At 43.2% G+C, this 23,830-nt stretch overlaps 2 protein-coding genes across 2 annotated transcripts; both read left to right on the plus strand.

The window, feature by feature from the left end:
* Positions 1-1,388: 1,388 nt before the first annotated feature.
* Positions 1,389-14,049, plus strand: rab11fip5b (RAB11 family interacting protein 5b (class I)). Its single transcript, XM_085789315.1, has 6 exons — positions 1,389-2,514; positions 4,651-5,183; positions 5,414-6,020; positions 6,713-9,211; positions 10,455-10,590; positions 12,692-14,049. Exons 1-6 carry the CDS (start codon positions 2,135-2,137, stop codon positions 12,950-12,952), a joined length of 4,416 nt encoding a protein of 1,471 aa, XP_085645441.1. The 5' UTR covers positions 1,389-2,134; the 3' UTR covers positions 12,953-14,049.
* Positions 14,050-14,930: 881 nt separating this feature from the next.
* sfxn5b (sideroflexin 5b) lies at positions 14,931-23,826 on the plus strand. Its single transcript, XM_085789319.1, has 14 exons — positions 14,931-15,176; positions 18,867-18,935; positions 19,741-19,818; positions 20,051-20,077; positions 20,189-20,243; positions 20,339-20,364; positions 20,497-20,550; positions 20,705-20,761; positions 21,019-21,084; positions 21,278-21,368; positions 21,544-21,659; positions 21,889-21,974; positions 23,167-23,284; positions 23,540-23,826. Exons 1-14 carry the CDS (start codon positions 15,120-15,122, stop codon positions 23,615-23,617), a joined length of 978 nt encoding a protein of 325 aa, XP_085645445.1. The 5' UTR covers positions 14,931-15,119; the 3' UTR covers positions 23,618-23,826.
* The last annotated feature ends 4 nt before the right edge of the window (positions 23,827-23,830 follow it).

Genomic DNA, 23,830 nt, shown 5'->3' on the forward strand with positions numbered 1-23,830 from the left:
TCTGTTCTGTACATCTGCATCATTATTGAGCACATTGATCATATATTTAACCTGTAAAATCATAATTTGCGAGGTATCTTGTAGTAAAATCTAAATTGCATCCCTTTGAAGTGTAGTGGAGTAGAACAAACAATATAAAATGTAGGCTACATATTGTTCTTCTTTTCCAGAACATGCGCTTCAACTGGTAGCAGCAAAGTCTTGTAGCTCTGAGTTTTTACTCAATTTTTTGCTTTATTTTAGTTGTGTTTTTGTATGTTTTTGTCATATTTAGTCAACTACTGATGGATCATTTCTGTGGGGAGAGGGGTTTGTTCAGGAGAGGAGCTTCTTTCATTGAAAACGGAGCAAGTCTGGAGGATGCCACCCTGTTCCTGCTGAGATGAAGAGGTGTTTTCGTGGTTGCAGTGCTGCTGGTGGTGCAAAGATGAAGGCTTTGAGGTGGAGATGTACTGTTGTAGGTCCTTTCTGCTGTCAGTCATCATGGGGACATGTCAACTCTCTGCCCAACAAGAGTGATGAGCTGGAGATATTGGTGAAGACTCAGAAAGTTGACACCTTTTCAAACAACACTTGTACATCTCATCCATGGCAACTACTGAAGTTCCATGTGAAGTTCCCCATGAATGATAACAGGAGACTTCAGTCATGTTTCCCAGATGGATTCACTGGGGGAAGTGGTGGAGAAATGCACACGGTAGAGGCCATTCTGAACAACTTGGATCATCCATTTCATAACACCTTGATGGATGAAAATAAAGCAGCTCCTCTCTTATGATGCAGGACGGAGCGGTAGCCAGATCCTTTGTAGGACCTGCAGCCATCAGGCTTTTTAATTCTTCCGCAAATGGTAGATGGGCTGCCAGACCAGACAAATGAATTTCCCTTTGGGGATTAATAAAGTAATTTGTAGCTTATCGTAATACTTAATGTAAAGTCACAAATCATGCAAATTATTTCAGACTCAGGCAGGTCTCTGGGGAACAGGTGTTGGCTGATTTGTTAGTAACTGATGTGACTACAGCACCTCCTCTTGGATGGCAGTAGTAGTGAACTGTCACTGATCTCCACCAGATGTCATTGTAGTCAAAAGAAGAACAGTGACAGTGAACTGTTTTAGTCTGTCAGTGAAAGCTGTTCTCCAGCCAGTGTCAATAAAAGATGCTGTTCATTACTCCACTGTACAGGTCTGCCCACAAAAAGGAGAAGATATGTAGCCTACATTTAAGGGCCTAGTGCTTATAAAAAACTCTGAATTGCAAATGGCCATAGTCATTCACATCAAAAACGACATTGATCAATAACATTATTTAGACTCTACTACACTCCTTTATCAGCCTGTTTTCGTGTTTGTTGTTGTTTTAGGTTTTACCTGCGCCTTATACCGCATGTTGCAGATAATTGAAGAAGGCTAGAAGACTGGGACATCTGGAAATACTAAGGTTATCAAATCAAAACAGAATAATATTTGATTTTCACGGACGGTCCCTCCCTGAAACTTGAGAGACCACATGGTTTCTGGTGTTTAATCATGGACAAGCCGCAGATCCAGCATCCTCCCGCGCCTCACTCACACACACACAAACACACACATACACACAGACTGGTGTCCATACAGCACCTACAGCAGCCTGTGTGTCGGTGCATCTGCTGAAGGTCTGGATGGGTGTTTCTCTTTAATTCTGCTGCGGCACCTCTCTCACTGTATGCGGGCCTGCTGTTGTGGAGGAGGGCGGGCCGTGATCACAACAGAGCAGATTTCGGACAGTAAAACTATAGTGGTGCGACATGAACGCAGCGCGGACACGGGATGGTTTCTGCACGCAGCTCGCCTAACTTGGTTTGCATTGATTGAATTTGGGAATGGCACGCAGAGCTTCAAGCTGAACATAAACTCCCCGTCTGCTGTCTAAAAAAACTGGCCTCGGGTAAACCCTCAGAGAGGCTCGGGCGGACTTGGAGATATTCTGCAGAGGTTTTTTTTTTTTTTTTTTTTTTAATGCGCAGAACGGACACTGTGGCGCAACGTGAAGACGGCATGATCTCCCAATCAAGTGAAAGGACATGCGACTGAGTGAAGCAGCGATTGTTATTTAGGAACACGGCCACTGCGCCCCTGTGTAGCGGTGCAAAAATGATGTCACTGATAGACCTGGACGATGATCAGCGATGGGTGCCCACTCATGTGAATGTCACCGTGCTCCGCGCCAGAGGACTGCGAACCAAGGGCAAGCACGGCAGCCGCTACCTCTACACCATCATCCAGGTGGGGAAGGAGAAGTACACGACCGGGCTGGTGGAGAAGGCGGAGGTGCCACAGTGGAACGAGGAGTGCTGCTTCGAGCTGCTGCCGGGGATCCTGGAGGACGGCGGCCGGGGCGCCTACCCCCCGGGGAGCGGCGACCTGGTCCTCACGGTGATGCACCGAGTGCTGATCGGGCTGGACGTGTTCCTCGGTCAAACCATCATCCCCCTTGATAAGATATTTCAGGAGGGAATGTGTCCAAGAGATGAGTAGGTTGTGTTTTGGTAGTTTTAATGCAGCTTTTTGCATGACAAACCACGAAATAGAAATGATGTGTCATGCTTTTATGTCAGACCAGGATAGTGTTAAACTTTAAAGGAGGATGACCTGCAGCTTTTTTTTTTTAATGCACATCTCCATTCAAAAGCTGCAGAGAGCTGTCACTAAATTATTGAGTGAATTCATCAGCTATTTTAGAATAGGTCCCCCCCCCACTCATGCAGCTGATCCTGCTTTGACAATCTCCTCATAGTGTGCTATAATTATCAACCATGTGCTTCATGTCCAACCCAAAATACAGCAGCTGAGTTGACTCATTAGTCACAGTGATGACTTCCCACAAGAAAGCATGCACAGATGTGTTGGAGTTTTTTGGATTAGCAATGCGTGAACCATAAATGCTTCAAAGGCTCATTAAGCTCCATCCCTCTAAACTGAGATCCTTAAAATTCATACCGATGCCCTTTAGGCAACTCTAGCAGCAGCTCCCATAATGCACTGCAAATCAACAAGACGAGATGCCTTTTCCACAGTGGAAACTGCACACACAGCCTCCATCTTTATGCACAGTCTTCCACAATTAAACTCCTTTGTGGTAGCTGATATGTCTGAGCATTATTAAATATCTCTTCATAGGACATTTAACAGCTTATAGGACAACTCTATCTTTTATCACTTATTTCTCTTGGACTCAAATTATCCAAAAAACATCTAAACTAGTGATTACCATTTCCAAACTGAGACAGAACCCCATACTTGGTATAATAGCTCAGATATAAATAGCGAAGGGATGTGGTCTGTCTGCAGGGAGGTAGAAAATGGTAGAAATGTTGGTCATGCAAGGTCAGAATTCCTCAAAATCCTTGCAGAAAATGCAATTATCAAGGCCGAATGAAGAGCCAGTGCACTATGACTGAAAGTCGGTAGTTAAAGTCTTAATAGTGAGGCATCGTTCCCTATAGTAGTGTGAACGTGACTTCCATACACACACCAGTTTATGCAGTCAGACATGCAGAGCTGTAGAGCTGCACCGAGGACAAAACAAAAATCCACCAGCTCAATTGAAGCACAGCTGGCAGAGCTAAAGAGGCACAGTCCGTCTGGGGAAGTAATGATAGACTGAAGCCAAGGGAAAGGAGATAAGAGAGGAAATAGAAAGCTCCTTTAGTTATCTATAAGGAGAGGAGGCAGATACTTATTCAGCCAAAACCAATTTTAATCTGCTTTAAGTTATATTTAACAATAATAATTTCATCCTGTATGTTATTTAGATTATTTCTTATACATGATTAAGTTATCACAGCTATAACCTCTCATTAAGATAAGTTTAGTGTCTTCTTCAGCGTGTTGGATGTTATAAATGCTTTTTTACAACTCACAGTGAAGTTATTGTCTCTATATGTGGCTGAGCTACAGACTGAAACAGTGAGTCCTCTTGTTTACTGTTGTGGTGAATCTTTGAAAATGTGGCCCTGTGTCTTATCTAATTTGCCTTATTTTGAGTCTTTCAAGACCTCGGTTGTGCCACAGGTGACGTAACAGAAGTCACGAGTAAAATGCAAAATATTTCCACCAAAAAAAAACACAGAAGAGCAGAGTAGAGTGAAGGAATACATCACATCTGGCTTTAATTGTGGCTTCTCCGCCCTCTCTCCCCTCTCTCTCTCTCTGTACGCTCAGTGAAACTCACATTGGATTCCTGCTGTTAGTTTTGGCTCTAACACTTTTCTCTGGTCCACTCAAAGGACGTAGGAGGCAGAATTTCATTGTCGACGCCTCGTGTTGTTGATGTGCTATACGGCGCACACGCATCAGGTGTAGGTAGTGGGTGGACTCTCAGGAATTTGGTTTGTGATTTCCTGCTCGAAGTCTTGTGAAACGGTTTGTTTTCAAAGATTTTTCAAAGTAAAATCCCCAAACAGTACCTCCAGATTATGTAATACGTGCAAAGCATTGCCAAAAGGAAATCAATGTTTTTTTTGTTGTTGTTGCTCATTTTGTCCCAGTGAATGGCCAGATGACACACGCACCCTTTGATTTAAGCTTTAAACAGACACCAGTGCACATCATATACTGTCAGTAAAGGCAGAGGTTTAAGGTTGTGTTTTTTATTTTCATTTCTCCAGATGGTTCAAGCTCAACTCTAAGGTAGGAAGGAAGGAGAAGGAACGTGGCGAACTTCAGGTGACAGTCCAGTTCACCCGTAACAACATGACAGCCAGCATGTTCGACCTCACCATTAAGGACAAACCCCGCTCTGCTTTCGGCAAGCTCAAGGATCGCGTCACGGGGAGGAAGAGGGGGGACGTGGAGTCTTCCTCAGCCATTGTGCCGGGCCGCTACGCCGCCCTGTCCGGATCCACGGGGCAGCCGTTCGGAGAGGAGGGGAGCGGACCGGCGGTGGAGCCGCAAGAAGTGGAGGTGCAGGAGGAGAAGAGGAGCAAGATGAAAGATTTCTTCAAAGGAAAACTGCGCAAGTCATCCGACACCAGGTCCTGCTCGTCCCTGGCTTCAGAGAGCAGTGTGTCTTCCATGGCCAGTGATAACCCCGGCCCCCCACCCAGTTTGGATCTGCTGTCTGATCCTCCCAGCTCCCCCATCTACACGTCCAAAGTGCGAGTCGACACCCACTATGGAGAAGCAGATTTAGCTAAAAAAGGTAAGCTTTGAAATCACTTACACATGTATGAAATAAGAGCCCAATAATGAGTCAGGGTTTCCCACAGTGTTAAGAGCAGGGCTGCATTGCCTTGCTGTGGCTGAAGACCACCTTCAAATGTATGAAATAAAACCCTGAAATTGAATAAATATGTTTTTATAGCTGTGCTAATATGAAATAATGTTGGAACCATTTCTTTTTTTTTTTTATTCTTTGCTTCTTTCCAACAGTGCTCACCAGCCAGCACACCACAAAGGTTCTCACACACAAGCGAGCCTTCAGCGATGAAGCGAGCAAGATCACAGCCTTCCCTCGACCAAACCTCGCCATGGAGTCGCTCAAGGGTCAGACCATGACTCAGTCCAAGTCCTCCTTGTGTATAAACGGAAGCCATGTTTACGACTCTGAGCCATCGACCCCAAAGAGCTCAGGAGCCCTCCCGTCCAAGCTGGTGCTGCTGGAGAAATGCTCCCCGCTCTCCCGGTCCTTGCAGAACCTCACCAAGAGAAGCGAGGACAAAGGTTCCTTCGCCGAGGGCCGCCGCTGGTCCTTCGACAAGCTGAAGAAAGAGGACAAAGAGGAAGATAGGGAAAGCCAGGCGTCGTCGCCTCCGAATCAGCAAGCTCAGTCAGGAGGTCGCCCCATGCAGGAAGCTGCTCCAATCGTCACCTCGGCCTCTGGTTCGCCTGAAAAAGGGAGGAAGCTACGAAAGACGTTATTCTCCGGCGGGAGGAGTGATTCTCTCCCGGCTAAGTCAGACCTGAACCAGGCTGCTTCAGCATCTGAGGGGAGGCTCAGAGGCTGGTTCGGCTCTGGCGAATCCCAGAATAAGCCAAGGTGAGTCGGGGTCATTTACAGGCTTTGCCTCTGGGCTCCACTGTTGTTTGATGAATGTATCTTGTATCCAGGCACAACAGCCGGCATACGGGAAGGCCAGTATTCAGTTGGGTGTCCTGAGTTCACTGTTTTTTCTCTCTCCTCCCTGCTCATTTGAAAATGGAATTGATTTAGTTTATAGATTTCTCCATTTCATGACCACGCTGTATCATCACCTCATACTATATTTTCCACAAAGAGCACCCCCAGCACTTCCATCGTCACCAGCGTGTGTCTACATTTCTCAGTGACAGATGCAACGTCACTGAGGTTTAGAAAAATGCTCTTGCAGAAGGACGTGAAGAAAAATCATTCCATGTTGATATGAGCTCACCCAACAGAATAACCGCCAGCACAGATGGTCTTGAATGGCTACAATGCACTATTTATTTTTTGATTTGCTTGATTATTTTCCAGATGTGCTTTGCTTCTTTTGATTTACTTTCTGTTACTGTTTCCATAACTCTTTCATTTGGCCAGTTTTCTATCTACTGTTATTTTTACAGTGCAGTTAGCTGAGCGAAACACTTTGTTGTGGAATACCAGCTAGTATTTTAGTTGTCTATTGTGTTTGTGTAAGAAAGATGTTCGCCATTTGGTAACCTGGCACATCATTAACTAAGAGGACTATTGTGCCCTATTTTCCTCCACAGGCTGGAAGTTTCTCCTAAGGTAGAAAGCAGCTCAGACGTACCCCATCCCCTACCTCCTCTCTCCCCTCTTCCCTATCAGTGCTCCTCTACCTCTCCCTCCCCCTCCGCCCATGTCTCACCTGATGATTGCGGTCAGTCCAACCCCTTCACCCCCTCCTCCTCCCCCTCCTCGACTCCCCTCTCCCCCTCCAACCCTTTCCACCCACATATGCAGCGCAATCCCTTCTTTGAGGAGCTCATAGCCGAAGAGTCGCAGAGGTCCCCTCCTTTTGCGCCTTGCTCCTCTTCTGGCTCGTCCCCTTTCCACTACACCACTCTGCCCCCCCAGCCCTACACACTCAGCCCTGCTCATAATGTTAACACTACAAGTATGGCTTCCATAAAGCGAGAGCGCCCCAGGCCAGTAGCTAGACAGATATCTCTTCCTGCATTATTACCCAAAGCAGCTGCACCCAACTCTAACCATGCAGCGCCTCGCTCCATGTCAGAGAGCGCGGGAGAATGGGATGACTTTTTCGATGCTTTTGCCTCTAGCAGGCTCAACTCACCCAAAGGGAGTCTTCCTCAGAAACAGCCGAGAACCAGTCCGCCTCCATCTCACGGACGTAACTATCTGGTTAACAACAATGGCGGTAATCATGCACAACAACTGCAAACGTGTGAAGAGCAGCCTCCACCTCTTCCCCCCAGGAGGCTTTTAAGAACTTCTGTGAATGAGATTTTCTCGGACGGCTGGCTGCACAGAGGTCAGGAGCTGGCCGTCCACAAAGAAGCCTACCTCCTCTCGCAGACCGGCGTGGCCTCGCTACAACGCGGAAGAGAAGGCGAATGCAAGAGGAACAGCATATCTCCAGATCCTAACACGAGCAGCAACGAGACCTCCGACTCCCTCAGCGTCCACTCCCAGCCGTGCACAAATGCCACGTCTCCGGGTCTCGTATCCGAAGAGAAGCTCAGAAAGTTCAAGTACGAACCTCTGGAGGATGATACCGACTGCTGGGGAGGGATGCTGTTCGAGCAAGACTTGTATGGACGCATGTTTAGAGGGAACTATGGTCAGCCCAAAGTGAACAGTCATGGTTTGTCATTGAAATCTGGGGAAACCACTGGAAACGACATCCCATTTAAGAACTCGGGACCTAAAATGTATCTTGATAGTGAGATGTCTGTTACAGACCTTTTGAACATGGCAAACATTGCCTCCCCTAACCCGGACATTAGGGTACTAGATACTATTTCTGATCTTGTAGAGGAGGAAGTAGAGCACGATCCAACTGAAACGTGCATCAACAATAACGTGTCTTTTTCACTGACCTTAGGAGACCTCAACATGAATGTGAATCATTTAGACTTTAGTTTTATTGATTCTGACGGCTCCTCTCAGTCGGAGGTGGTCGATACTCTCAAAGGCATCAACAGTTTAGGTGGGACTTTGCCCCCACCAGCAGAAGATTCCCTGACAACCGTCTACCACGAGGACACGACGCCTGAGGATATGTTCACTTTAAAGGACACGTACATTTCTGATATGGACTCTTCATTTGCAGTAAGCGCTTCTTCGAATTCACTGTGCAAACCGCCCGCAGCTTGTCAAGACAACTGCCAAGAGTGTCGATGTGAGCTGAATAATGTGGCGCCACATGGCCACTCCGGGGCAAATAGCAGAGAGGTCACTGAGTTGTCGCCACAAGCTCAAACGTCTAATGCATCCGATCTTGAAACCGGATCCAGAGGAGACAAGACAACAGGGGACGATGATTTCAAGAAGACACAAAAGGACTTTGATGATAATGGCAATCCAGAAGCTAAGCTAGCCGCGCTCAAACAGACGCAGGTGTTTTCTGGGGTGGTTAGTGCACGTTTTAGGCCGAAGGGAGTGTCCCGACAGAACAGCACCGGCAGCCTGAGCAGCCAAAGCAAAAGCGACGACAAAGAGTTTGAACAGCTGCTGTCGCTCGTTCAAAACATTTCACAAGTGAGGGAAGGACCACTGTCGTATCAGCCGACCAAATCGGCACTTTCTTCCTTACTGGCGTTGGATAAACAGACAGACTTACAAGTAGATAGCACCAACACAGCATCACAAAGATCTTCGAAAGAGAACGCAACGTCTCTGTTTCCAGAAAACTGTGCAACAGGAAAACCCTCCGAGATCAGTTTCGAAGACCTCCACGCGAAAGTAGCACCAAGATCCCCTTCAAAGTCAAAGATTGGGCGATCTTTGCAAGAGCCTGCGCCCTCCTCTCCCTCCACCCCCTCTGCACTCTCCCTGTCCGCTGACGCACAGGCCGAGCTCCACCCTTCCTCTGTCTGTTGCCCCTCCATACATCCCTCAAGCATGGGGCCCAGTGCTGGAGCCAGCACTACTCTGGCTGTGGCCCCCTACACCTCCTCCTACTCTACCACCTCCACCACTGACCAGCCCCTGGTCGATGCACGGCACTCACTTTTGCCTGAGGAGACACAGCCAGCTAACAACCTGCCCCGTCAGGAGAGCAGGTGAGAATCCTCACACCAGGTTATGACTCATGTAGGCATTTACAAGCTGTGGTAACTTGGAATAACAGACAAGATTTCCACATACAACACAAAACACGTACAGTAACTAGTATTTATTTATTCATTTACTTTTAATTTTGTTGCTCTGTTTGCTTTGTTTACTGGTGGCCTGGCTTGCTTGGTGTTGAATGCATTTGTGTATTCATTTGATTATTTATGTATATTCTGCCTTCTCATCCAAAGTGGATGGATGACGACTGCTGTGCACCGGTCTTGGCTTTGCTTCACATTTATGTTATTCATCTCATGCTTCAGTCTCTCGTTGGCTCTGGTAATTTGTTGATTTCTTACACATTGTTCCACCTAAACTTAGCTACTTTGCTGCTAGTTTAAAAGATAAAGGTAAATCTAAGTAGTAGAATATCTAAACGTTCAACAGAGACAGTCAGTCGTGGTTGGAGGGAGTCAGAGATAGTGTGTAATTTTAGACTTAGATTTAGATGAATGTCTTCCCGGGAAAACAAGGGCAGCAAAGGGTGAAACCTGTACCTATGATATACACAGAAGAATGAGTAGAGGACAGTCAGGGGACAGTGGAGGATTAAATAATGTAAAGGACTGGACATTATTTACTGTGTTGTTGCTCAGGGGACAAACTTTTTAGTTGCATTCACAAATCTTTATATTGACAGCAGACACAGAAAAGAAAGCACTTTAATATGTTTTAAACAATAATACAAATAAATAAATAAAAGCAACATGAAAAATGTGCAGTTACCCCAGAAAACCTAGCTTCTTTCTGCTGCAATCACAATTTAGCTTTAATTTGAATTCTGGCTTTATTCTAATTTTGTGTTTCTTCACATTCCCTGTTGTTGTACAGTAAAAACACTGCGCCGCCTCCCAATATGATTTCAACCTCAAGTAGGAGGATAACTTAGAGTTGCTGCACTTGCATTTTAGCAAATTTCTTGTTGAAATTTGAGCGAAACAGCTGCAGTTTCTAATGCCCAAAGAACACAAGATGGTGTTAAGATGTTGCCTGTCGTGCTTATTATTCCTTTACAGAGTCAGATTTTTGTTTTTTGAGCTTTTTCAACAAGTAAGCTCAGATGAACTGAAATATTAACACGGTAACTTTACCTCATTCAACCACATACGACGAGTCAATGAGAAACAGTTGTGCACATACAGTACAGTATATCCATGTTGGCATGCGAGTGCTGACCTCTCAACTTTGCAGACCTCATCCAGTGAAGCCATTAACCTCCAGCCAATCAGAGAAGAAGGATGGTCGTTCGGTTCTGGAGAAGCTCAAGTCCACAATCCATCCCGGACGCACCGCCCACCAGGTGGTGGTGGAACCTGAGAGGAGTCAGGTACTGTGAAACAAAAACACACAACTCTAGTCCTTCACTGCCCCTGGTAGTCTGCTGGTTTGCCCTTAAAGCAGAAGTAAGTGATATATTTGTGTTAATATAAGTCTTAAATAGTTATATCTTCCGACAGCAATCACTTACATAGAGTGTTTGGACCGAAACACGGGTCTGTCAGTCACTCTGCTCTGCTCTGAGCCGAGGAGAAAACTTTTCTCGTATCCTACAGTTTTTATCCAATGAGGAGAGAGAACGGCATGCAGGGCTGTGTGTGCAGCCAAGGGACGCCGTGAATGTGGTGACGTAGGGACGAGGACTGTTATGGTGCGTTCAAGGCAACTCGTAACTCGTGTTTTTCCGACCTGTGAAGTTGTACCAGTTCAATCTGGTACGAGTTCACGGGTCGGAAGTTACGAGTGGCCGTTATAGTGACTTTCACCGGTAAAACAGGTCGGAAAAACACGAGTGGGTTGCCTGGAACGCTACAAAGTCGTAAGTTGTGACTTGAAGCTGTAATTTACGGTTTCAAAAGCCTGCCTGGAACACAGCATTAGCCAAAACGACCGGATCGCTTACTTCTGCTTTAACAGAAATGTTATGAGGGTTATTGCTAATCCTAAAACTGTGATAATGATATTAACTGGCATGAACTGCCACCATGAGACAGGAAAAACATGAAAGCGTGCAGCTGTTACCTACCAGCTCCCTGTTAGCCCTGAGGTCTCTTCCAACACTGGGGAGCGAAACGCTGATCCCATCACTCCTCTCTGTGACGTCATGTTTTGGCCCAGATAAAAGTTTTTTGTTTTGTTTTTTCAGGTCCTAAAATTCAGTGCTGTACTGTAACACTGTTTGTGTAACAAAATACCAATGAATAAAGTGAATGGCCAGATTGTGATGCTGTTCAGGGAAAATGATAATTTACCAGGTTGCCACCATCAGTCTAACCTCAGTGTAGATGTAATGTTAATTAATTTATGTTAATTAATTCATGTTAAATTTAATGTGAAGTGTTTTTGGTCTCTTCATTGCAGATATCTGTAATTATTGAGGTGGCTTTTGATGGGGTTTGAAATGGAATTACTTTGTTTTCTGGTTAATTTATGCTTTCAAATATTTTAATAATAACCATTTAATTTCTGTTGACATTACATTTTGACACGTTTATGGTTGAGCCTGGAAAATGTGTAGATTTGAGGTGGGCGCGCTGACGACCATTACCTTTCATTATGTCACGTTTGTGGCAAGAAGGGTTAAAAAGAAATCACAGTGCAAGTGTCACTGTGCAAACAGAGGCGGGTTGAAGTTATTAAGATGTCACAGTGAATCACTGAAAGCCATTAAGTCCATCGTCTGTTTAATGCTACCAGGAGCAATTATTAACACCAGCACTGCAAATGGTGTTAATAAAAACACTGCAGGAGCAGAGCAGATGTGATGACTTCACTGTTTCCTGTGACTCGCTTTGTCAACTACAACTGAAAATGTTTTCTTTTACGACAGCGTGAGGTATTTCCAGTCACGTTTTTACTTGTGCAGGAAAAGTTGCATAATTATATGAGAAGATCGACACCACTTTCATTGATTAAGTTTGAAACTACAGCCAGGAGACGGTTAGCGTAACCGTAGCATACAGAGTGGAAACATCTGGCTACCAGCTCTAAACATGTTGTGTCTGTTTTGTATAATCAATACAAACACCCACAAGTGTCTTTGGACAAAGCCAGGCTAGATTGCGGTCTTTATGATAAGATAAGATAAGATAAGATAAGCTACTGTATGACAACCATATCTTGGCTGTAGCTTCATGTTAAATGGACATAAAATCAGATCAGCTATAACATTAAAATAGGTGACTGGTTTATTTATGTAGCTGTTTGGTGTATATCAATGGCCTGTTTGAAGTGTTCATTCATAATCATTAATAATTTGATTTTCCACGGCTTCACGGACTGACTTAGTTAAAACATTAAAACCAGTCTGATCGATCAGTGTGTGAAAATGTTATTGATCTGAACTGCAAGACAGTGAATAAGCACATTACTGTTAATGTGACATTGAGAAGCCCTTTGCGTGACTTCCTGTGTCTGCTCCTCTCTGGTAGGAGGCGGCTGTAGACACGTCGGCTCAGTACCAGCACCTGACCAACATGGAGCTGATCTCCCTGCTGCTGCAGCAGGAGATGGACATGCAGAAGCAGCAGGCCGCCTCGGAGCAGCAGGAGGCGCAGCTGGAGAAATGCGAGGCCGAGCTGAAAAAGGTCAAGGCACAGGTCCGAGACCTGGAGGACTACATCGACAATCTTTTACTGCGGATCATGGAGCAGACGCCCACGCTGCTCCAAGTGAGAGGCAGGCACAAGTGACCACGGCACCAGACTGTCAGTTTTGTCACAGGTGAGGCGTGATCGTCTAGAATACAGTTTCCTCAAACAGGGTTATTGATGAAGATTGGGAGTCACTGTTCTAGAGTCAGCTTCAGTCAAACAAATGCTCCACGAGTCATCCAGGTCTTCTCACTGCTAATACTGCCCTGTTGATGTTACCCAACGTGCATGCTGGTTTCTATCTCAATCTGGCACGGATGGAAAAAAAAAAAAAAAAAAATTACTATGCGAAAAGCTTCAATCAAAGCGGATGCAAGTGATTATTTTACCAATGCTTACTAGAATAACTTAAGGTAGTCAGCTGTTGTCAGTTTAAACTTCAAACTCACTGCTTTCACATGTGTATAAAATGAAATAGAGGCTAGGGGAAAACATTTTCTTTGGAGGTGCATTGAATGTGCTCTCCAAGGATTACATTTTTCCCCACAGGTAAAATATGACGTTGGCTCAAGTAACCTTAAAACTGCAGCTGCACAGGTGCAAAAAAAACATTTTGACACATGATTTTCTCAATTTTCTCAAATAGTTTTATGAAATATCAAGTGCACAAAGGTTAACTTGACTTAATTACATATTTTCATGTAGAATTGTTTAAGAAATGCCACAAAAGAAAATAGCGACACATCATGAAATGCTGCTCTATAATGTGAATACTCCAAAAAGAGATGTTTCTGTATTAACATTGCTGTATGATGGAAAAAAAACAGAAAAAAACAACAACAATGTTCATGTCTGCCAGGAAAGATTTCAGAGGATGAAGACTTGTTTTTAGTTTGTTTCTTGATTCCTTAAATTCTTATTTCTTCTTACACTAAATCAACGAGAATGTTTTAATATATTTTTATGTTTTGTCGTCCATCCTGCAGTTTTTATTTTGTTGAAAAAGCAACATTTATCTGTGGAAATAAAATAAGCATCAATGCAGTAAATAAGAGTATTATAAGTTATTTCTATTGAATACTTTTGTCATGATAATATATTCTCTAATACCACTCTAGTACCAGTGTAGCTACTTGCAACGCTTTACTGTACATGACCGCAGTACTGTACTGTAATGAAAATAAAGTGCACATCAATGATCAGTCTCTGTCTGCAGTAATGCTCACTTCTCTCCACTGGGGGGCGCTCCTCGCTGCAAAGTGTTGGAGGAAAACCTGCTGGTTTAGACGCTCACCTGGGATTTTCAAGTAGGGCTCCACTAAATACGTGTCAATCTGTCTGATTTATTAGAGATAACACCAACAGATGTTTGACAAGTTTCACAGCTGGTCATTGAAATAAATCGATTTTGTTTTTGTTGTTTTATTTGGACCCAGGATTTGATCTGTTTTTTGTTTTGTTTCTTTGTTTGGACTGAGCATCTGTACAGTTCCTGTTGTTGTTTTGTTGTGTGTATTGTTGCAGCTGGTTAAGGTAAGCAGTGGTAATTTTAATAATTTGATTTAATGTGAGTACAGTAGCCCACTGTGAGTGTTTGTAAATGACTATTTCACAGGCATTTCTTCATAATTCTTTCTGCATTATTATTATTATATTATTACTATTGCATGGTTTTGTTCTCTTCAAGGTGCATATCATGGATAAGACTGAGGTATTTTATGCACATTTAATGTTGCTCACTTTGGTCATTTATAAGCAGCAGTCCCTCGCTCGTGGCCACTGTATGACAAGGAGGATAATGAAAGTGTTCAGTGAGGTGATAGATCGTGTTTTTCAGCTGCAGGTTATTTAATAAGTCACACAGTGCAGTCACGGGCTGATCCATTAGTCCACCCGGACAGGACACCTCTTCTCTTCTCCTCTCTGCAGGCCACACCTCTCCGCGCGGAGCCCCAATGATTGATCGCGTCACCGCCAACACCTACGGGCTCTTAAAAGCGTTATCTCTCCACACATCAATGCCGACAGTTATGCAATAGTTTTCACCTTATCGATTCATTTGGGATGTGTCCTACAGCCTAAGTCACGCGGTCCTCCAACTTTGCCCGTATTTAAAGCCAACAACAACAACGAGGAGACTACAGCTCCCGTCAGACGTAGCGGCTCGGTTTCTTTCGACTAGTTACACACTGAAGTGTTATGTAGTTGGCTCCACTTGAAAATCCGTTCATGATTCGCTTCATTAATAAATAAGTAGTTCGGTGTCATGGCGGAATCTGCAGCGTGTCCTGCTTTCCAGCTCGGGAGACCCCGATACGACCAGGTAAGACTTCGTTATGTTCCGTTTTTTAACCCGCATTTTAGTTTGTTTCTGAGGTTGTTTTTTTTTTTAAGGGAGAGTGGGAGAAAAACAGCCCCATCCTCGGTCCATCCTGCCCCTGCCCCTGCCCCCCCAGCTCCTCCTGCACCGGATGCTGCTGAGACACTTTTGTAGCGAAAGTTGCTTTTGATAAGCGATGCGATTCTTTGTCTCTTTGCACAACAACTTTCTCCTACCACAGCAGATATTAAAAGTGGCCGAGACCGGATCGGATCTGAGTTCATTTATAGTTCCCCCATCCTCTGCCCCGCTGAAACAGTAATTGCCCGTCGTCAGAGCTCATCATCTCCGCTGACAGATTTCACAGCTTTGCTCCGTGACTGATTTATCACCATCACCATCGCTGCTATCTTAAATCTTAAAGGCAGCCCTCATGCACTTTATCACGATACACGTGCACCTGCATCTTTTGTTCTCCTCTCCCTTTTCTTTACTTTCCTGATTACAAATCTGTGCATCAGTTTCTCCATCTCATGCAAAACACCCATCAACATTTTCTTCCCGGATGCTTTCTGCAGGCTGCCTGACTGTCGCCCCACTTTTTTTTTTTTTTGATCGAGATTAATGTGCTGTGCCTGCCTCCTTATCTGAAGCCCATTACTCAATCTCCACGTCCCCCTCAGAAATGAATTTGCATTGGTCAGCCCTGAAAGATAATGTGACCTTCACGTTCGCTCGGATATCACATTAACTGTGAAGCTGCCTCTTTGTTCAGACAGCAGCCCACAGGAAATGATTCACCTGCTGCTGCTGCTGCTGCTGCTGCTCCTACACGGAGTGAAGTCCATATTCACACTGAGAGAATAAGTCACTGATGCAAAATGCAGACTTAATGGCCTAACATAGATTCACAGTGGAAAGGCTTTTTTTTTTTTTTAAAGGAAAAACTCAAAAGAAAGTATGTTGGCCATATCTGAATGTGTAAACATAATGTTAAAGTGGTATGTTGTTGGAAAGTCAAATAAACAATTACAAAGAGTCAGAAAATAACAAATAAAGTATAAAATCAACAACAACCACAACCAACAACACAGCAATAAAGCCAACAAGTTCTCCAAATTACAACGTGCTGCGTAGCAACAGTAGTGGTTGCTAAAATAGGTGTCTGGCACAAAAACTACTTAATTAGTTTCAGGCATTAAAGGTTATGCGTTAAAGTTAGAAAATGTTCACGATTACTTCCTATTGCCTAGTAGATGTCTCCATAACAACAACAAAAAAACACACGTAACAATGGGTTACAAATTTATGAATAGGTCTACAACAATTATCAAAGAGTTCATAAAAAGCCTATAGCCTACATAACTAACACTCTCCACCTCATGAATTATTCATTTTAGTGACAGTCATTTATCATTTTGAGATAATATTCATCCTTGGTTTCCATCTCCTATCATTGGTGCACTGCAAATAATACTCCTATTGCCGACTTCCTCTGGTCGGAAATCTTTCCAATATGGCCCCTTTAATGTGTTTTCTTATTCCTCCATCAGCAGCCAGAGCTTAATGTACAGTGGGGTTGATAAAGGTGCTGTAATACTTTCGTTTCTTTGCGTCAAAGCAGTTAAAATTAGGCCAGTCCTTGAATCAGCATAAATCTTGCCTGGTTTGTGTGTGTGTGTGTGTGTGTGCTTTCCGCCGGCGCTCTGTCTCTTGCAGGCCTTGTTGTGTACTCTCTAGGGAGCTGAAACTCATGCATAATTAAAGCAGGCTCCTCACATGGATCCTCTCTCTACCCCAGACTTACAAAACAGCTCTGCAGCGCATAAGGCCTGTCAGCGGAGGAGACGTGTGACGGAGGCAGCGGCGGCAAACAGAGGGTTACAGTGAACAAAGATGGTTTATCCACAGTCCTTAAGACCAGTGGCTGTTTCCAGACATTTCAATTAGGACCCTGCGCTGGAGAGATAATTAAAATAGAAGATTTCTTTGCTCCACTGTCTTTCCACTGTGATTCCTGTCCTCCATAACTGATAAATGTCTCCGAGGGAATCTGATATAAGCTGCCATGTTTTCGACCATCTGGTTTGCCAAAGAGACTCTTGGCATAAACTGCTATTGGGCCTTTCCAGACTGCTGGCAACGCACACTTAGCAATTGGCATGCTGATGTAGACAGTGAAGGGAACAGAGAACAGAGAACCGAGCTCTTTACCAGCAAGCTCCAAAACTCACTTGGAGGAATGTGTTTGGAAAATGTAAATTTGCTCAGATTGTCACGAGTTTGTCTTTAAAGGCACAGTTCATTTTTACATTTCAGCTGTTGTGGGTACAGTTTTGTTTTGACATTTCATCACTGAGCATATGACAATTCAGCTGTTCTTTACGTTGGCATTTCAAAGTATTCATTCTTTTTTTTTATTTTTATACATTAATATACCAATTTGAGATTTCAGTTTGAGCAAGATACTGTGAGGAGAGCCTAAACTCAAATTCCCTTTTGGAGGTTGCCGTTTCAGCTGTCAGTCGTCAAATAAAACAAACAAGTATCATATGTAATGTCCTGCATGAGGACTTCAACTTTTCCTCTGAAAATACTGTTTGCTTTCTCTGGGGATGTAAGGCCAACGAGAAAAAGAAGAAAACTGACAATGAGTCTGAGCTCTAAAGCTACTGGGAGGTTGGATTTACCTTGGCACAGATGCATGCTCTCCGCTTCCCTACTTCCTGTGTTTGCACTATACGAACCAGCTGCTTTCTGTAGCCACCTTTAATGTATAGACATTAGTGCAGTATTGATTGTCTAATGTTTCTAATGTAACTCTTGGCAAGAAAGCAAAAAGCCTTCTTCCCAAACTACTTTGTCGACACAGGCATCATTTTTGCATCAATCTTTGTTTCCCTGAACAAGACTGTCTAATGTGAGAGCTCAAAGGTTCTCCTTACTAGTGAGTCAGTGCTTTCAGCAGCATCTCATGGTCTTCATTCAGTGAACTGAGCCGGCAATGATTCATTGTCCTGCATTGGAGTTCAAACTTAATGACTCAGAGTTATCACAGATGGTACTCAGGACTGTGGAGCAGCCACTGCAGGCACAGGGGTCATGTCCTCAGTATTGTTGGGAACTTGGCTATTTTAATGATCTGAGAGGAAGTTTATGCTGCTTAGTTGTTGTTGTTTTTTTTCCAAAGCTGAGTCTGATATATTTTTTAGAGTCAGTTTGTCTGAAAGTGACAGATTTGGGCCAAAAAATAAAAATAAAATGAAGGGGATACTTGAATTTGTTGTATATTGTTAGAACTGGCACTGTGCAAAACTCTTTAAAACAACATTTACACCATGTTATATGGAGGTAAAGGGTCACTGAACTGTTAAATTAATTTATATGATATGATAAAATTGAACTGCAGCCTTTCTGACATCTTGGTTAAGGTGGTGTGGATAATACAGTTTTATTCATCTACATATATCTTTATATTCTATACACATGAAGAAGTAATGAGGTGTGTGTGTGTGTGTGCATGATATTGTAAAAACACATTAATTACCTTTATACTTCTAGTATTTTAAAGCAGCTGTGGGGAGCAGATAAAACAATGTTTTACAGCAATGAGTAGCCATAAATAAGCTCAGTGGACTTGTGGAAAAATTACTCATTAACAGAGTAGAGGCTGATCAGCTTTGTCTTTTCCAGAGTTCCTTCCTCGGTCGTCTGAGACACTTCATAGACATCATCGACCCCAGCACCCTTTTCGTGTCGGAGGTAAACTCATCTGTAAAACTGTCAATATGTCACTAACGAATGAATACACAATATGCAACCAAAAAAACAAAACAATTCTGATAAATGATGCATCAATTTGATTGGTTTAGTTTTGTTCTTTTTCAAGCAAAACATGCAAAGGGTTTGTTGTTTCTAAAGATTTTAAAATCTGACAGTCATGTTGACAGCTCTAACATTAAATAAATAAAAAGAAAAGGATATAACCGTTTAACAAGCGATCAAATATCAATATACACATATTTTGCACTAAAAACATCTGGAACCCACATTAGTGTCAATTTCTGTCATAAATCAGAGTCATGATTCTGCAAATAAACATCGAGGAAAATGAAAAATCAGATACAGATGAACCTTGGTAATTAATGAAGAGAAAGTTGTCAGTACATCCAGTGGTAACCATGATCAGTAGACTTAATTTTGCAGACTTTTTAAAGAAATGTCTTGCAGAAACCTATTTGACAGATAATTATTTGAAGTTGAAGTTGTCTTTGTATTTTATTTGTTTGCATTTTGAGTAGATAAAGTGATGTTTAAAGTTTGAGCTTTGTTTCCATGGTTTGTACAGACTACTGTCTCAGAAACAGAAGTAAACCTTTTAAAGAGAAAGATATGCCACTGGTATATAGCTGCAGGAAGCTCCTTTTTGTTGAAACAATACATAGTTCATATTCAAATTGAATATCAAAATGCAATTAAGATGTCAGCAATACTAACAGAGCATTTCAAAACAAATACATTCTTACTTAAACTGAGTCTGTTTTGTCTCCATTTACTTCATCTGTAGAGGCGACTGAAAGAATGCATCAAGCTGCTGGATGATTATAATCATGGCGCGCTTCCACCCGGAGTGTCTGATGTTCAGGTGAGCGCGGTGCTGCAGTTTGATGTGGTAACATATGTTCCTGTAGGAAATCCACCTTGCATATCAACAAAAACAAAACCCTGGCAACAGAAAAACACACAATTATCATGATAAAACAATTCAAAATCACGAACTTCTCTCCACATTTTCAAAAAAAAAATAGAAAAAGGATGAAGACCTAATAATTAACAGTTGTTTTTCTTTTCAACCTCACATCACTGCTCCTGTGCAGCTGTGGGAAGCCCAGAAGATCAAGCAGGTAAGTGTGTGAGCAGCTGTAGGTGAGCTCAGGTTAACTGCACTTTCCATACATTCAAAGCCTTCAGGGCTCCTGGCAGCATGAGGATGATGGTCTGCTCTCTGCACGCAGGCCATCATTCATCCTGACACAGGAGAGAAGATCTTCATGCCATTTCGAATGTCAGGTACGACTTCAGATGAAGATCTTTGCTGAAGCTGTTCAAGTTTGGTCCATTTAGTCATCGTGCTTACGCTGAAAATCAATGTTTCCACTGTGCAGGTTATGTCCCATTCGGAACACCAATTGTAAGTCCCACATTAAAAAAAAAACCACATCACACATTTCATACAACATGGTCATGTGTGGGGGGCAGAAGAGATGAGACTTTGGACTTATTTTTATCCAGAAATAAGATCTTATTCCCTGGTTTCATCTAGGTCATTGGCCTCCTCCTCCCAAATCAGACTGTGGTGTCTACCATTATATGGCAGGTACTGGAAATTACATAACATACCTACTATAAAGCCATTGCATATGTTGTACATTTTAAACATCAGGTAAGCACATTTTTACCGACCCACCTCCCCGTCTTCCTTCCTCCCTTCCTACAATCATTTATTTAACCCTCATCATCTTTACCTGCAGTGGCTGAACCAGAGTCACAACGCTTGTGTGAACTACGCCAACCGCAACGCCACAAAGGTAGGAACTGTTTTTTTTATGACCGAAAAATATCTAAAGAATCATAATTTATCATTTTTGTTGTATTAGATTTTGACTGTATGTTGAGCTTATTGTTTCAATGCTATAACAGAAAATCCTGTCTAATATTTCGGTGTCTGGGCTTTTTTCTATGAAAAAAACAATTCAACAAGCAAAAAAAAGGAAAAATGTCCTGTCAAAGTGTTTACGGTAGTCTCACTTAACTATAAATAAGTAATTATTTTGTTCTTCTTCAGCCAACACCAACATCCAAGTTTCTCCAAGGCTACGTGGGAGCTGTGACCAGTGCCGTCTCCATTGCAGTGAGTTTTTCTTATCGGTGTCTATGGATTTACATACACCTTGTTTTTTTCTGTAATTACCCATGAAGAGCTGTAGATGACGGTAAAGTCATAAGCTGCTTCAGCATCTGTACTGTGCATTTGATAAAGAGAGTGGCTCTTCATTGATTGACCTGAACGTCTGTTGCCTGACGTGTGATATTTGTGTCTGTAGGTGGGACTGAATGTGTTGATTCAGAAAGCCAACAAGCTGAGTCCTGCCACCAGGATGATAATACAGAGACTCGTGCCCTTCCCCGCTGTAGGTGAGGATGCCATGTCCCAGTTACACTGCAGGTGTCATTACGTGGCCCTCTGGTGGCTGGAGGTGCAATGTGTAACCGATATCACAGTCGTTTTGTCTCATATCAGAAATTTCATGTTACAGTCATTTATAAAATGTTTATGATGTTTCTGTTCTTCCTTCCCCTCCCTGCTCAGCCAGTGCAAACATCTGTAACGTGGGTCTGATGAGACACAACGAGCTGTCTGAAGGTATCGATGTGCTGGACGACAATGGGAATGTGGTGGGATCCTCCAAAATCGCTGCTAGACATGTGAGTTTATTTTTTTTCCGCACACTCAGCGTTCCTTTTCACGTGAACACGTTTGCTGTTTTTCAATGAAATGGACATACGATGGCTGATCATGGAGAAAATGGATCATTTCCTGCTCGACTCCTGTAATTCAGCTCCCATCTGATCCCATCACTGGGAAAATTAAATCCAACTCATTGCAGTGTTTGAAATGAAGCGTGTGCACAATGTTCTCATCTTTTCCCCCCAGGCAATAACGGAGACCGCCTTCACACGTGTGGTCCTCCCCATGCCGATCTTTGTCCTGCCCCCCATCATCATGTCCTACCTAGAGAGGTTTGTGTTGAAGAATATCATTGTTTTTCTTGCTTTGACTGTAAACTGACTTGGGTTGAAACTAAGTCACTGGACACTGGATATATAAAATATCAGCAGATTGAGAAAATGTCTTTTAATGTTTTTTAATTGTTTTGTAGAAAACCCATAGATATTCAGTTAATCGACAAAAAAAGAAACTGACATTTGAGAGGTTGAAATCAGTATATTTTTTGCTTAAAGGGATAGTTCATCATTTTGGCAAAGTGGCCCATTGCCATGATCCCTATAGTCATAGCAGTAGGTCCGTTACCTTTAATTGTCAGTGCAAGCTATTTTTAGAACGGTGGAGCAGAGCCGCGAGCTGCTCAGAGCTACGCTACGGAGGCTTATGGGATTTCTTGGTTTTCCTCATCAAACTCATCAAATACACAATCCAACAACTCCAAAACACTTTGCTGTTTAAGAGGTAAATTCGTGCAAAACCACTGATGCGCGTTCCCATTGGGGGCAGTTTTTTGGCAAGCAGTCTCTGTATTTGCTTCGAAAACAACTCCGTCGCGTAACGTTCCATTACTATCTCATAGTGTGGTGAATGTGCAGGTCACAACTTGTCCACGAGAGCATTTTTTGAGTTGTTGGATTGTGTATTTGATGAGTTTGATGAGGGAAACCAAGAAATCCCATTAGCCTCCATAGCGTAGCTCTGAGCAGCTCACGGCTCTGCTCCGCCGTTCTAAAAATAGCTTGCACCGACAATTAAAGGTAACGAACCTACTGCTATGACTATAGGGATTATGGCAATGGACCAATTTGCCAAAATGTTCAACTATCCCTTTAAGCAAAAATATACTGATTTCAACCTCTCAAATGTCAATTTCTTTTTTTGTTGATTAACTGAATATCTATGGGTTGAACTACTTTGTTGAACTATCCCTTTAAATATATGTTGTTGTGCCCTAAAGTCGTTAAAAAAAGAATTTCTATGTCTATTGTAGAATGGAATAAAATAAAATATCTGCAGTCTGACTCATTTAACTCATAATTGGAACTTTCACACCCACTAATTGTGCAAAAATAGCTCCCCCCAAAATCTGCACATGACGTTTTCCGCCAGGTCTAAAAATATCGGCGCCTGGCTTTGCAGCAGTCATGTGAGATCGATCCACACTGGCTCACGTTTCCTTTTTTATCTCTGTCTTGACTTGTGTAGGCTGCGATTCCTGCAGAGCAACCGCAGATTGTTGCTGCCCATCCACAGCCTCGTGTGCCTGGTTACCTTCGGCCTCTCGCTGCCCGTGGCCATCAGCCTGTTCCCGCAGATGTCTCAGGTACAGTGTACACTTGGAGATGAACTTCCTCTGCTGCCGAATCAAGACCAGATGGCTGAGGGTAGCAGCTGGAGAAAAAAAATAAATTAATTACACATACACCACTTGACATGCACAGCCCCGACCCACAAGCTCATATTTACCTCTCATTCCAGATGTCTCTTCCCATGTCTGATTAAGAGTCAAAATGATTTTTCAGGGCTTAAAGACAAGAAGAAGTGCGGCTAAATTCATTTTCCCATGTGATTTTTGCAGATAGAGGTGTCTCGCCTTGAGCCGGAGATCGCCATGGCAACAGATTGCAAGGTGGTGACCTACAACAAGGGTTTATGATGGATGGCGGTGGCGTGGTGTGAGGAGAGAGGAGGAGAGAATAGAGGACAGGGAGGACGAAGAGGGAGACAAGTTTGCGTCGTGGAGAACCTCCTGTAAAGGTTTCTCCCGTCCACAGGTTTGGGATCTGTCTGCTGCAGCGTCACAGTAAAGCCTGTACATCATCGAGTACTAACCCAGGGTTTCTTAACCTTTTCTTTTTTTCTAAATTAC

Source organism: Trachurus japonicus, chromosome 10 (assembly GCF_045865225.1).
Source record: "Trachurus japonicus isolate A0001 chromosome 10, Traja_1.0".
Classification (NCBI taxonomy): domain Eukaryota; kingdom Metazoa; phylum Chordata; class Actinopteri; order Carangiformes; family Carangidae; genus Trachurus; species Trachurus japonicus.

What these genes read in the sequence shown, in the direction of transcription:
- rab11fip5b (XM_085789315.1), top strand. Translation starts at nt 2,135, where the DNA reads ATGATGTCACTGATAGACCTGGACGATGATCAGCGATGGGTGCCCACT. An exon ending in CTGCCCCGTCAGGAGAGCAG is followed by an intron (nt 9,212 to 10,454) that starts GTGAGAATCCTC and finishes TCAACTTTGCAG; the next exon opens with ACCTCATCCAGTGAAGCCAT. An exon ending in TGGAACCTGAGAGGAGTCAG is followed by an intron (nt 10,591 to 12,691) that starts GTACTGTGAAAC and finishes CCTCTCTGGTAG; the next exon opens with GAGGCGGCTGTAGACACGTC.
- sfxn5b (XM_085789319.1), top strand. Translation starts at nt 15,120, where the DNA reads ATGGCGGAATCTGCAGCGTGTCCTGCTTTCCAGCTCGGGAGACCCCGA. An exon ending in TCCCATTCGGAACACCAATT is followed by an intron (nt 20,365 to 20,496) that starts GTAAGTCCCACA and finishes GGTTTCATCTAG; the next exon opens with GTCATTGGCCTCCTCCTCCC. An exon ending in CCAGTGCCGTCTCCATTGCA is followed by an intron (nt 21,085 to 21,277) that starts GTGAGTTTTTCT and finishes TTGTGTCTGTAG; the next exon opens with GTGGGACTGAATGTGTTGAT.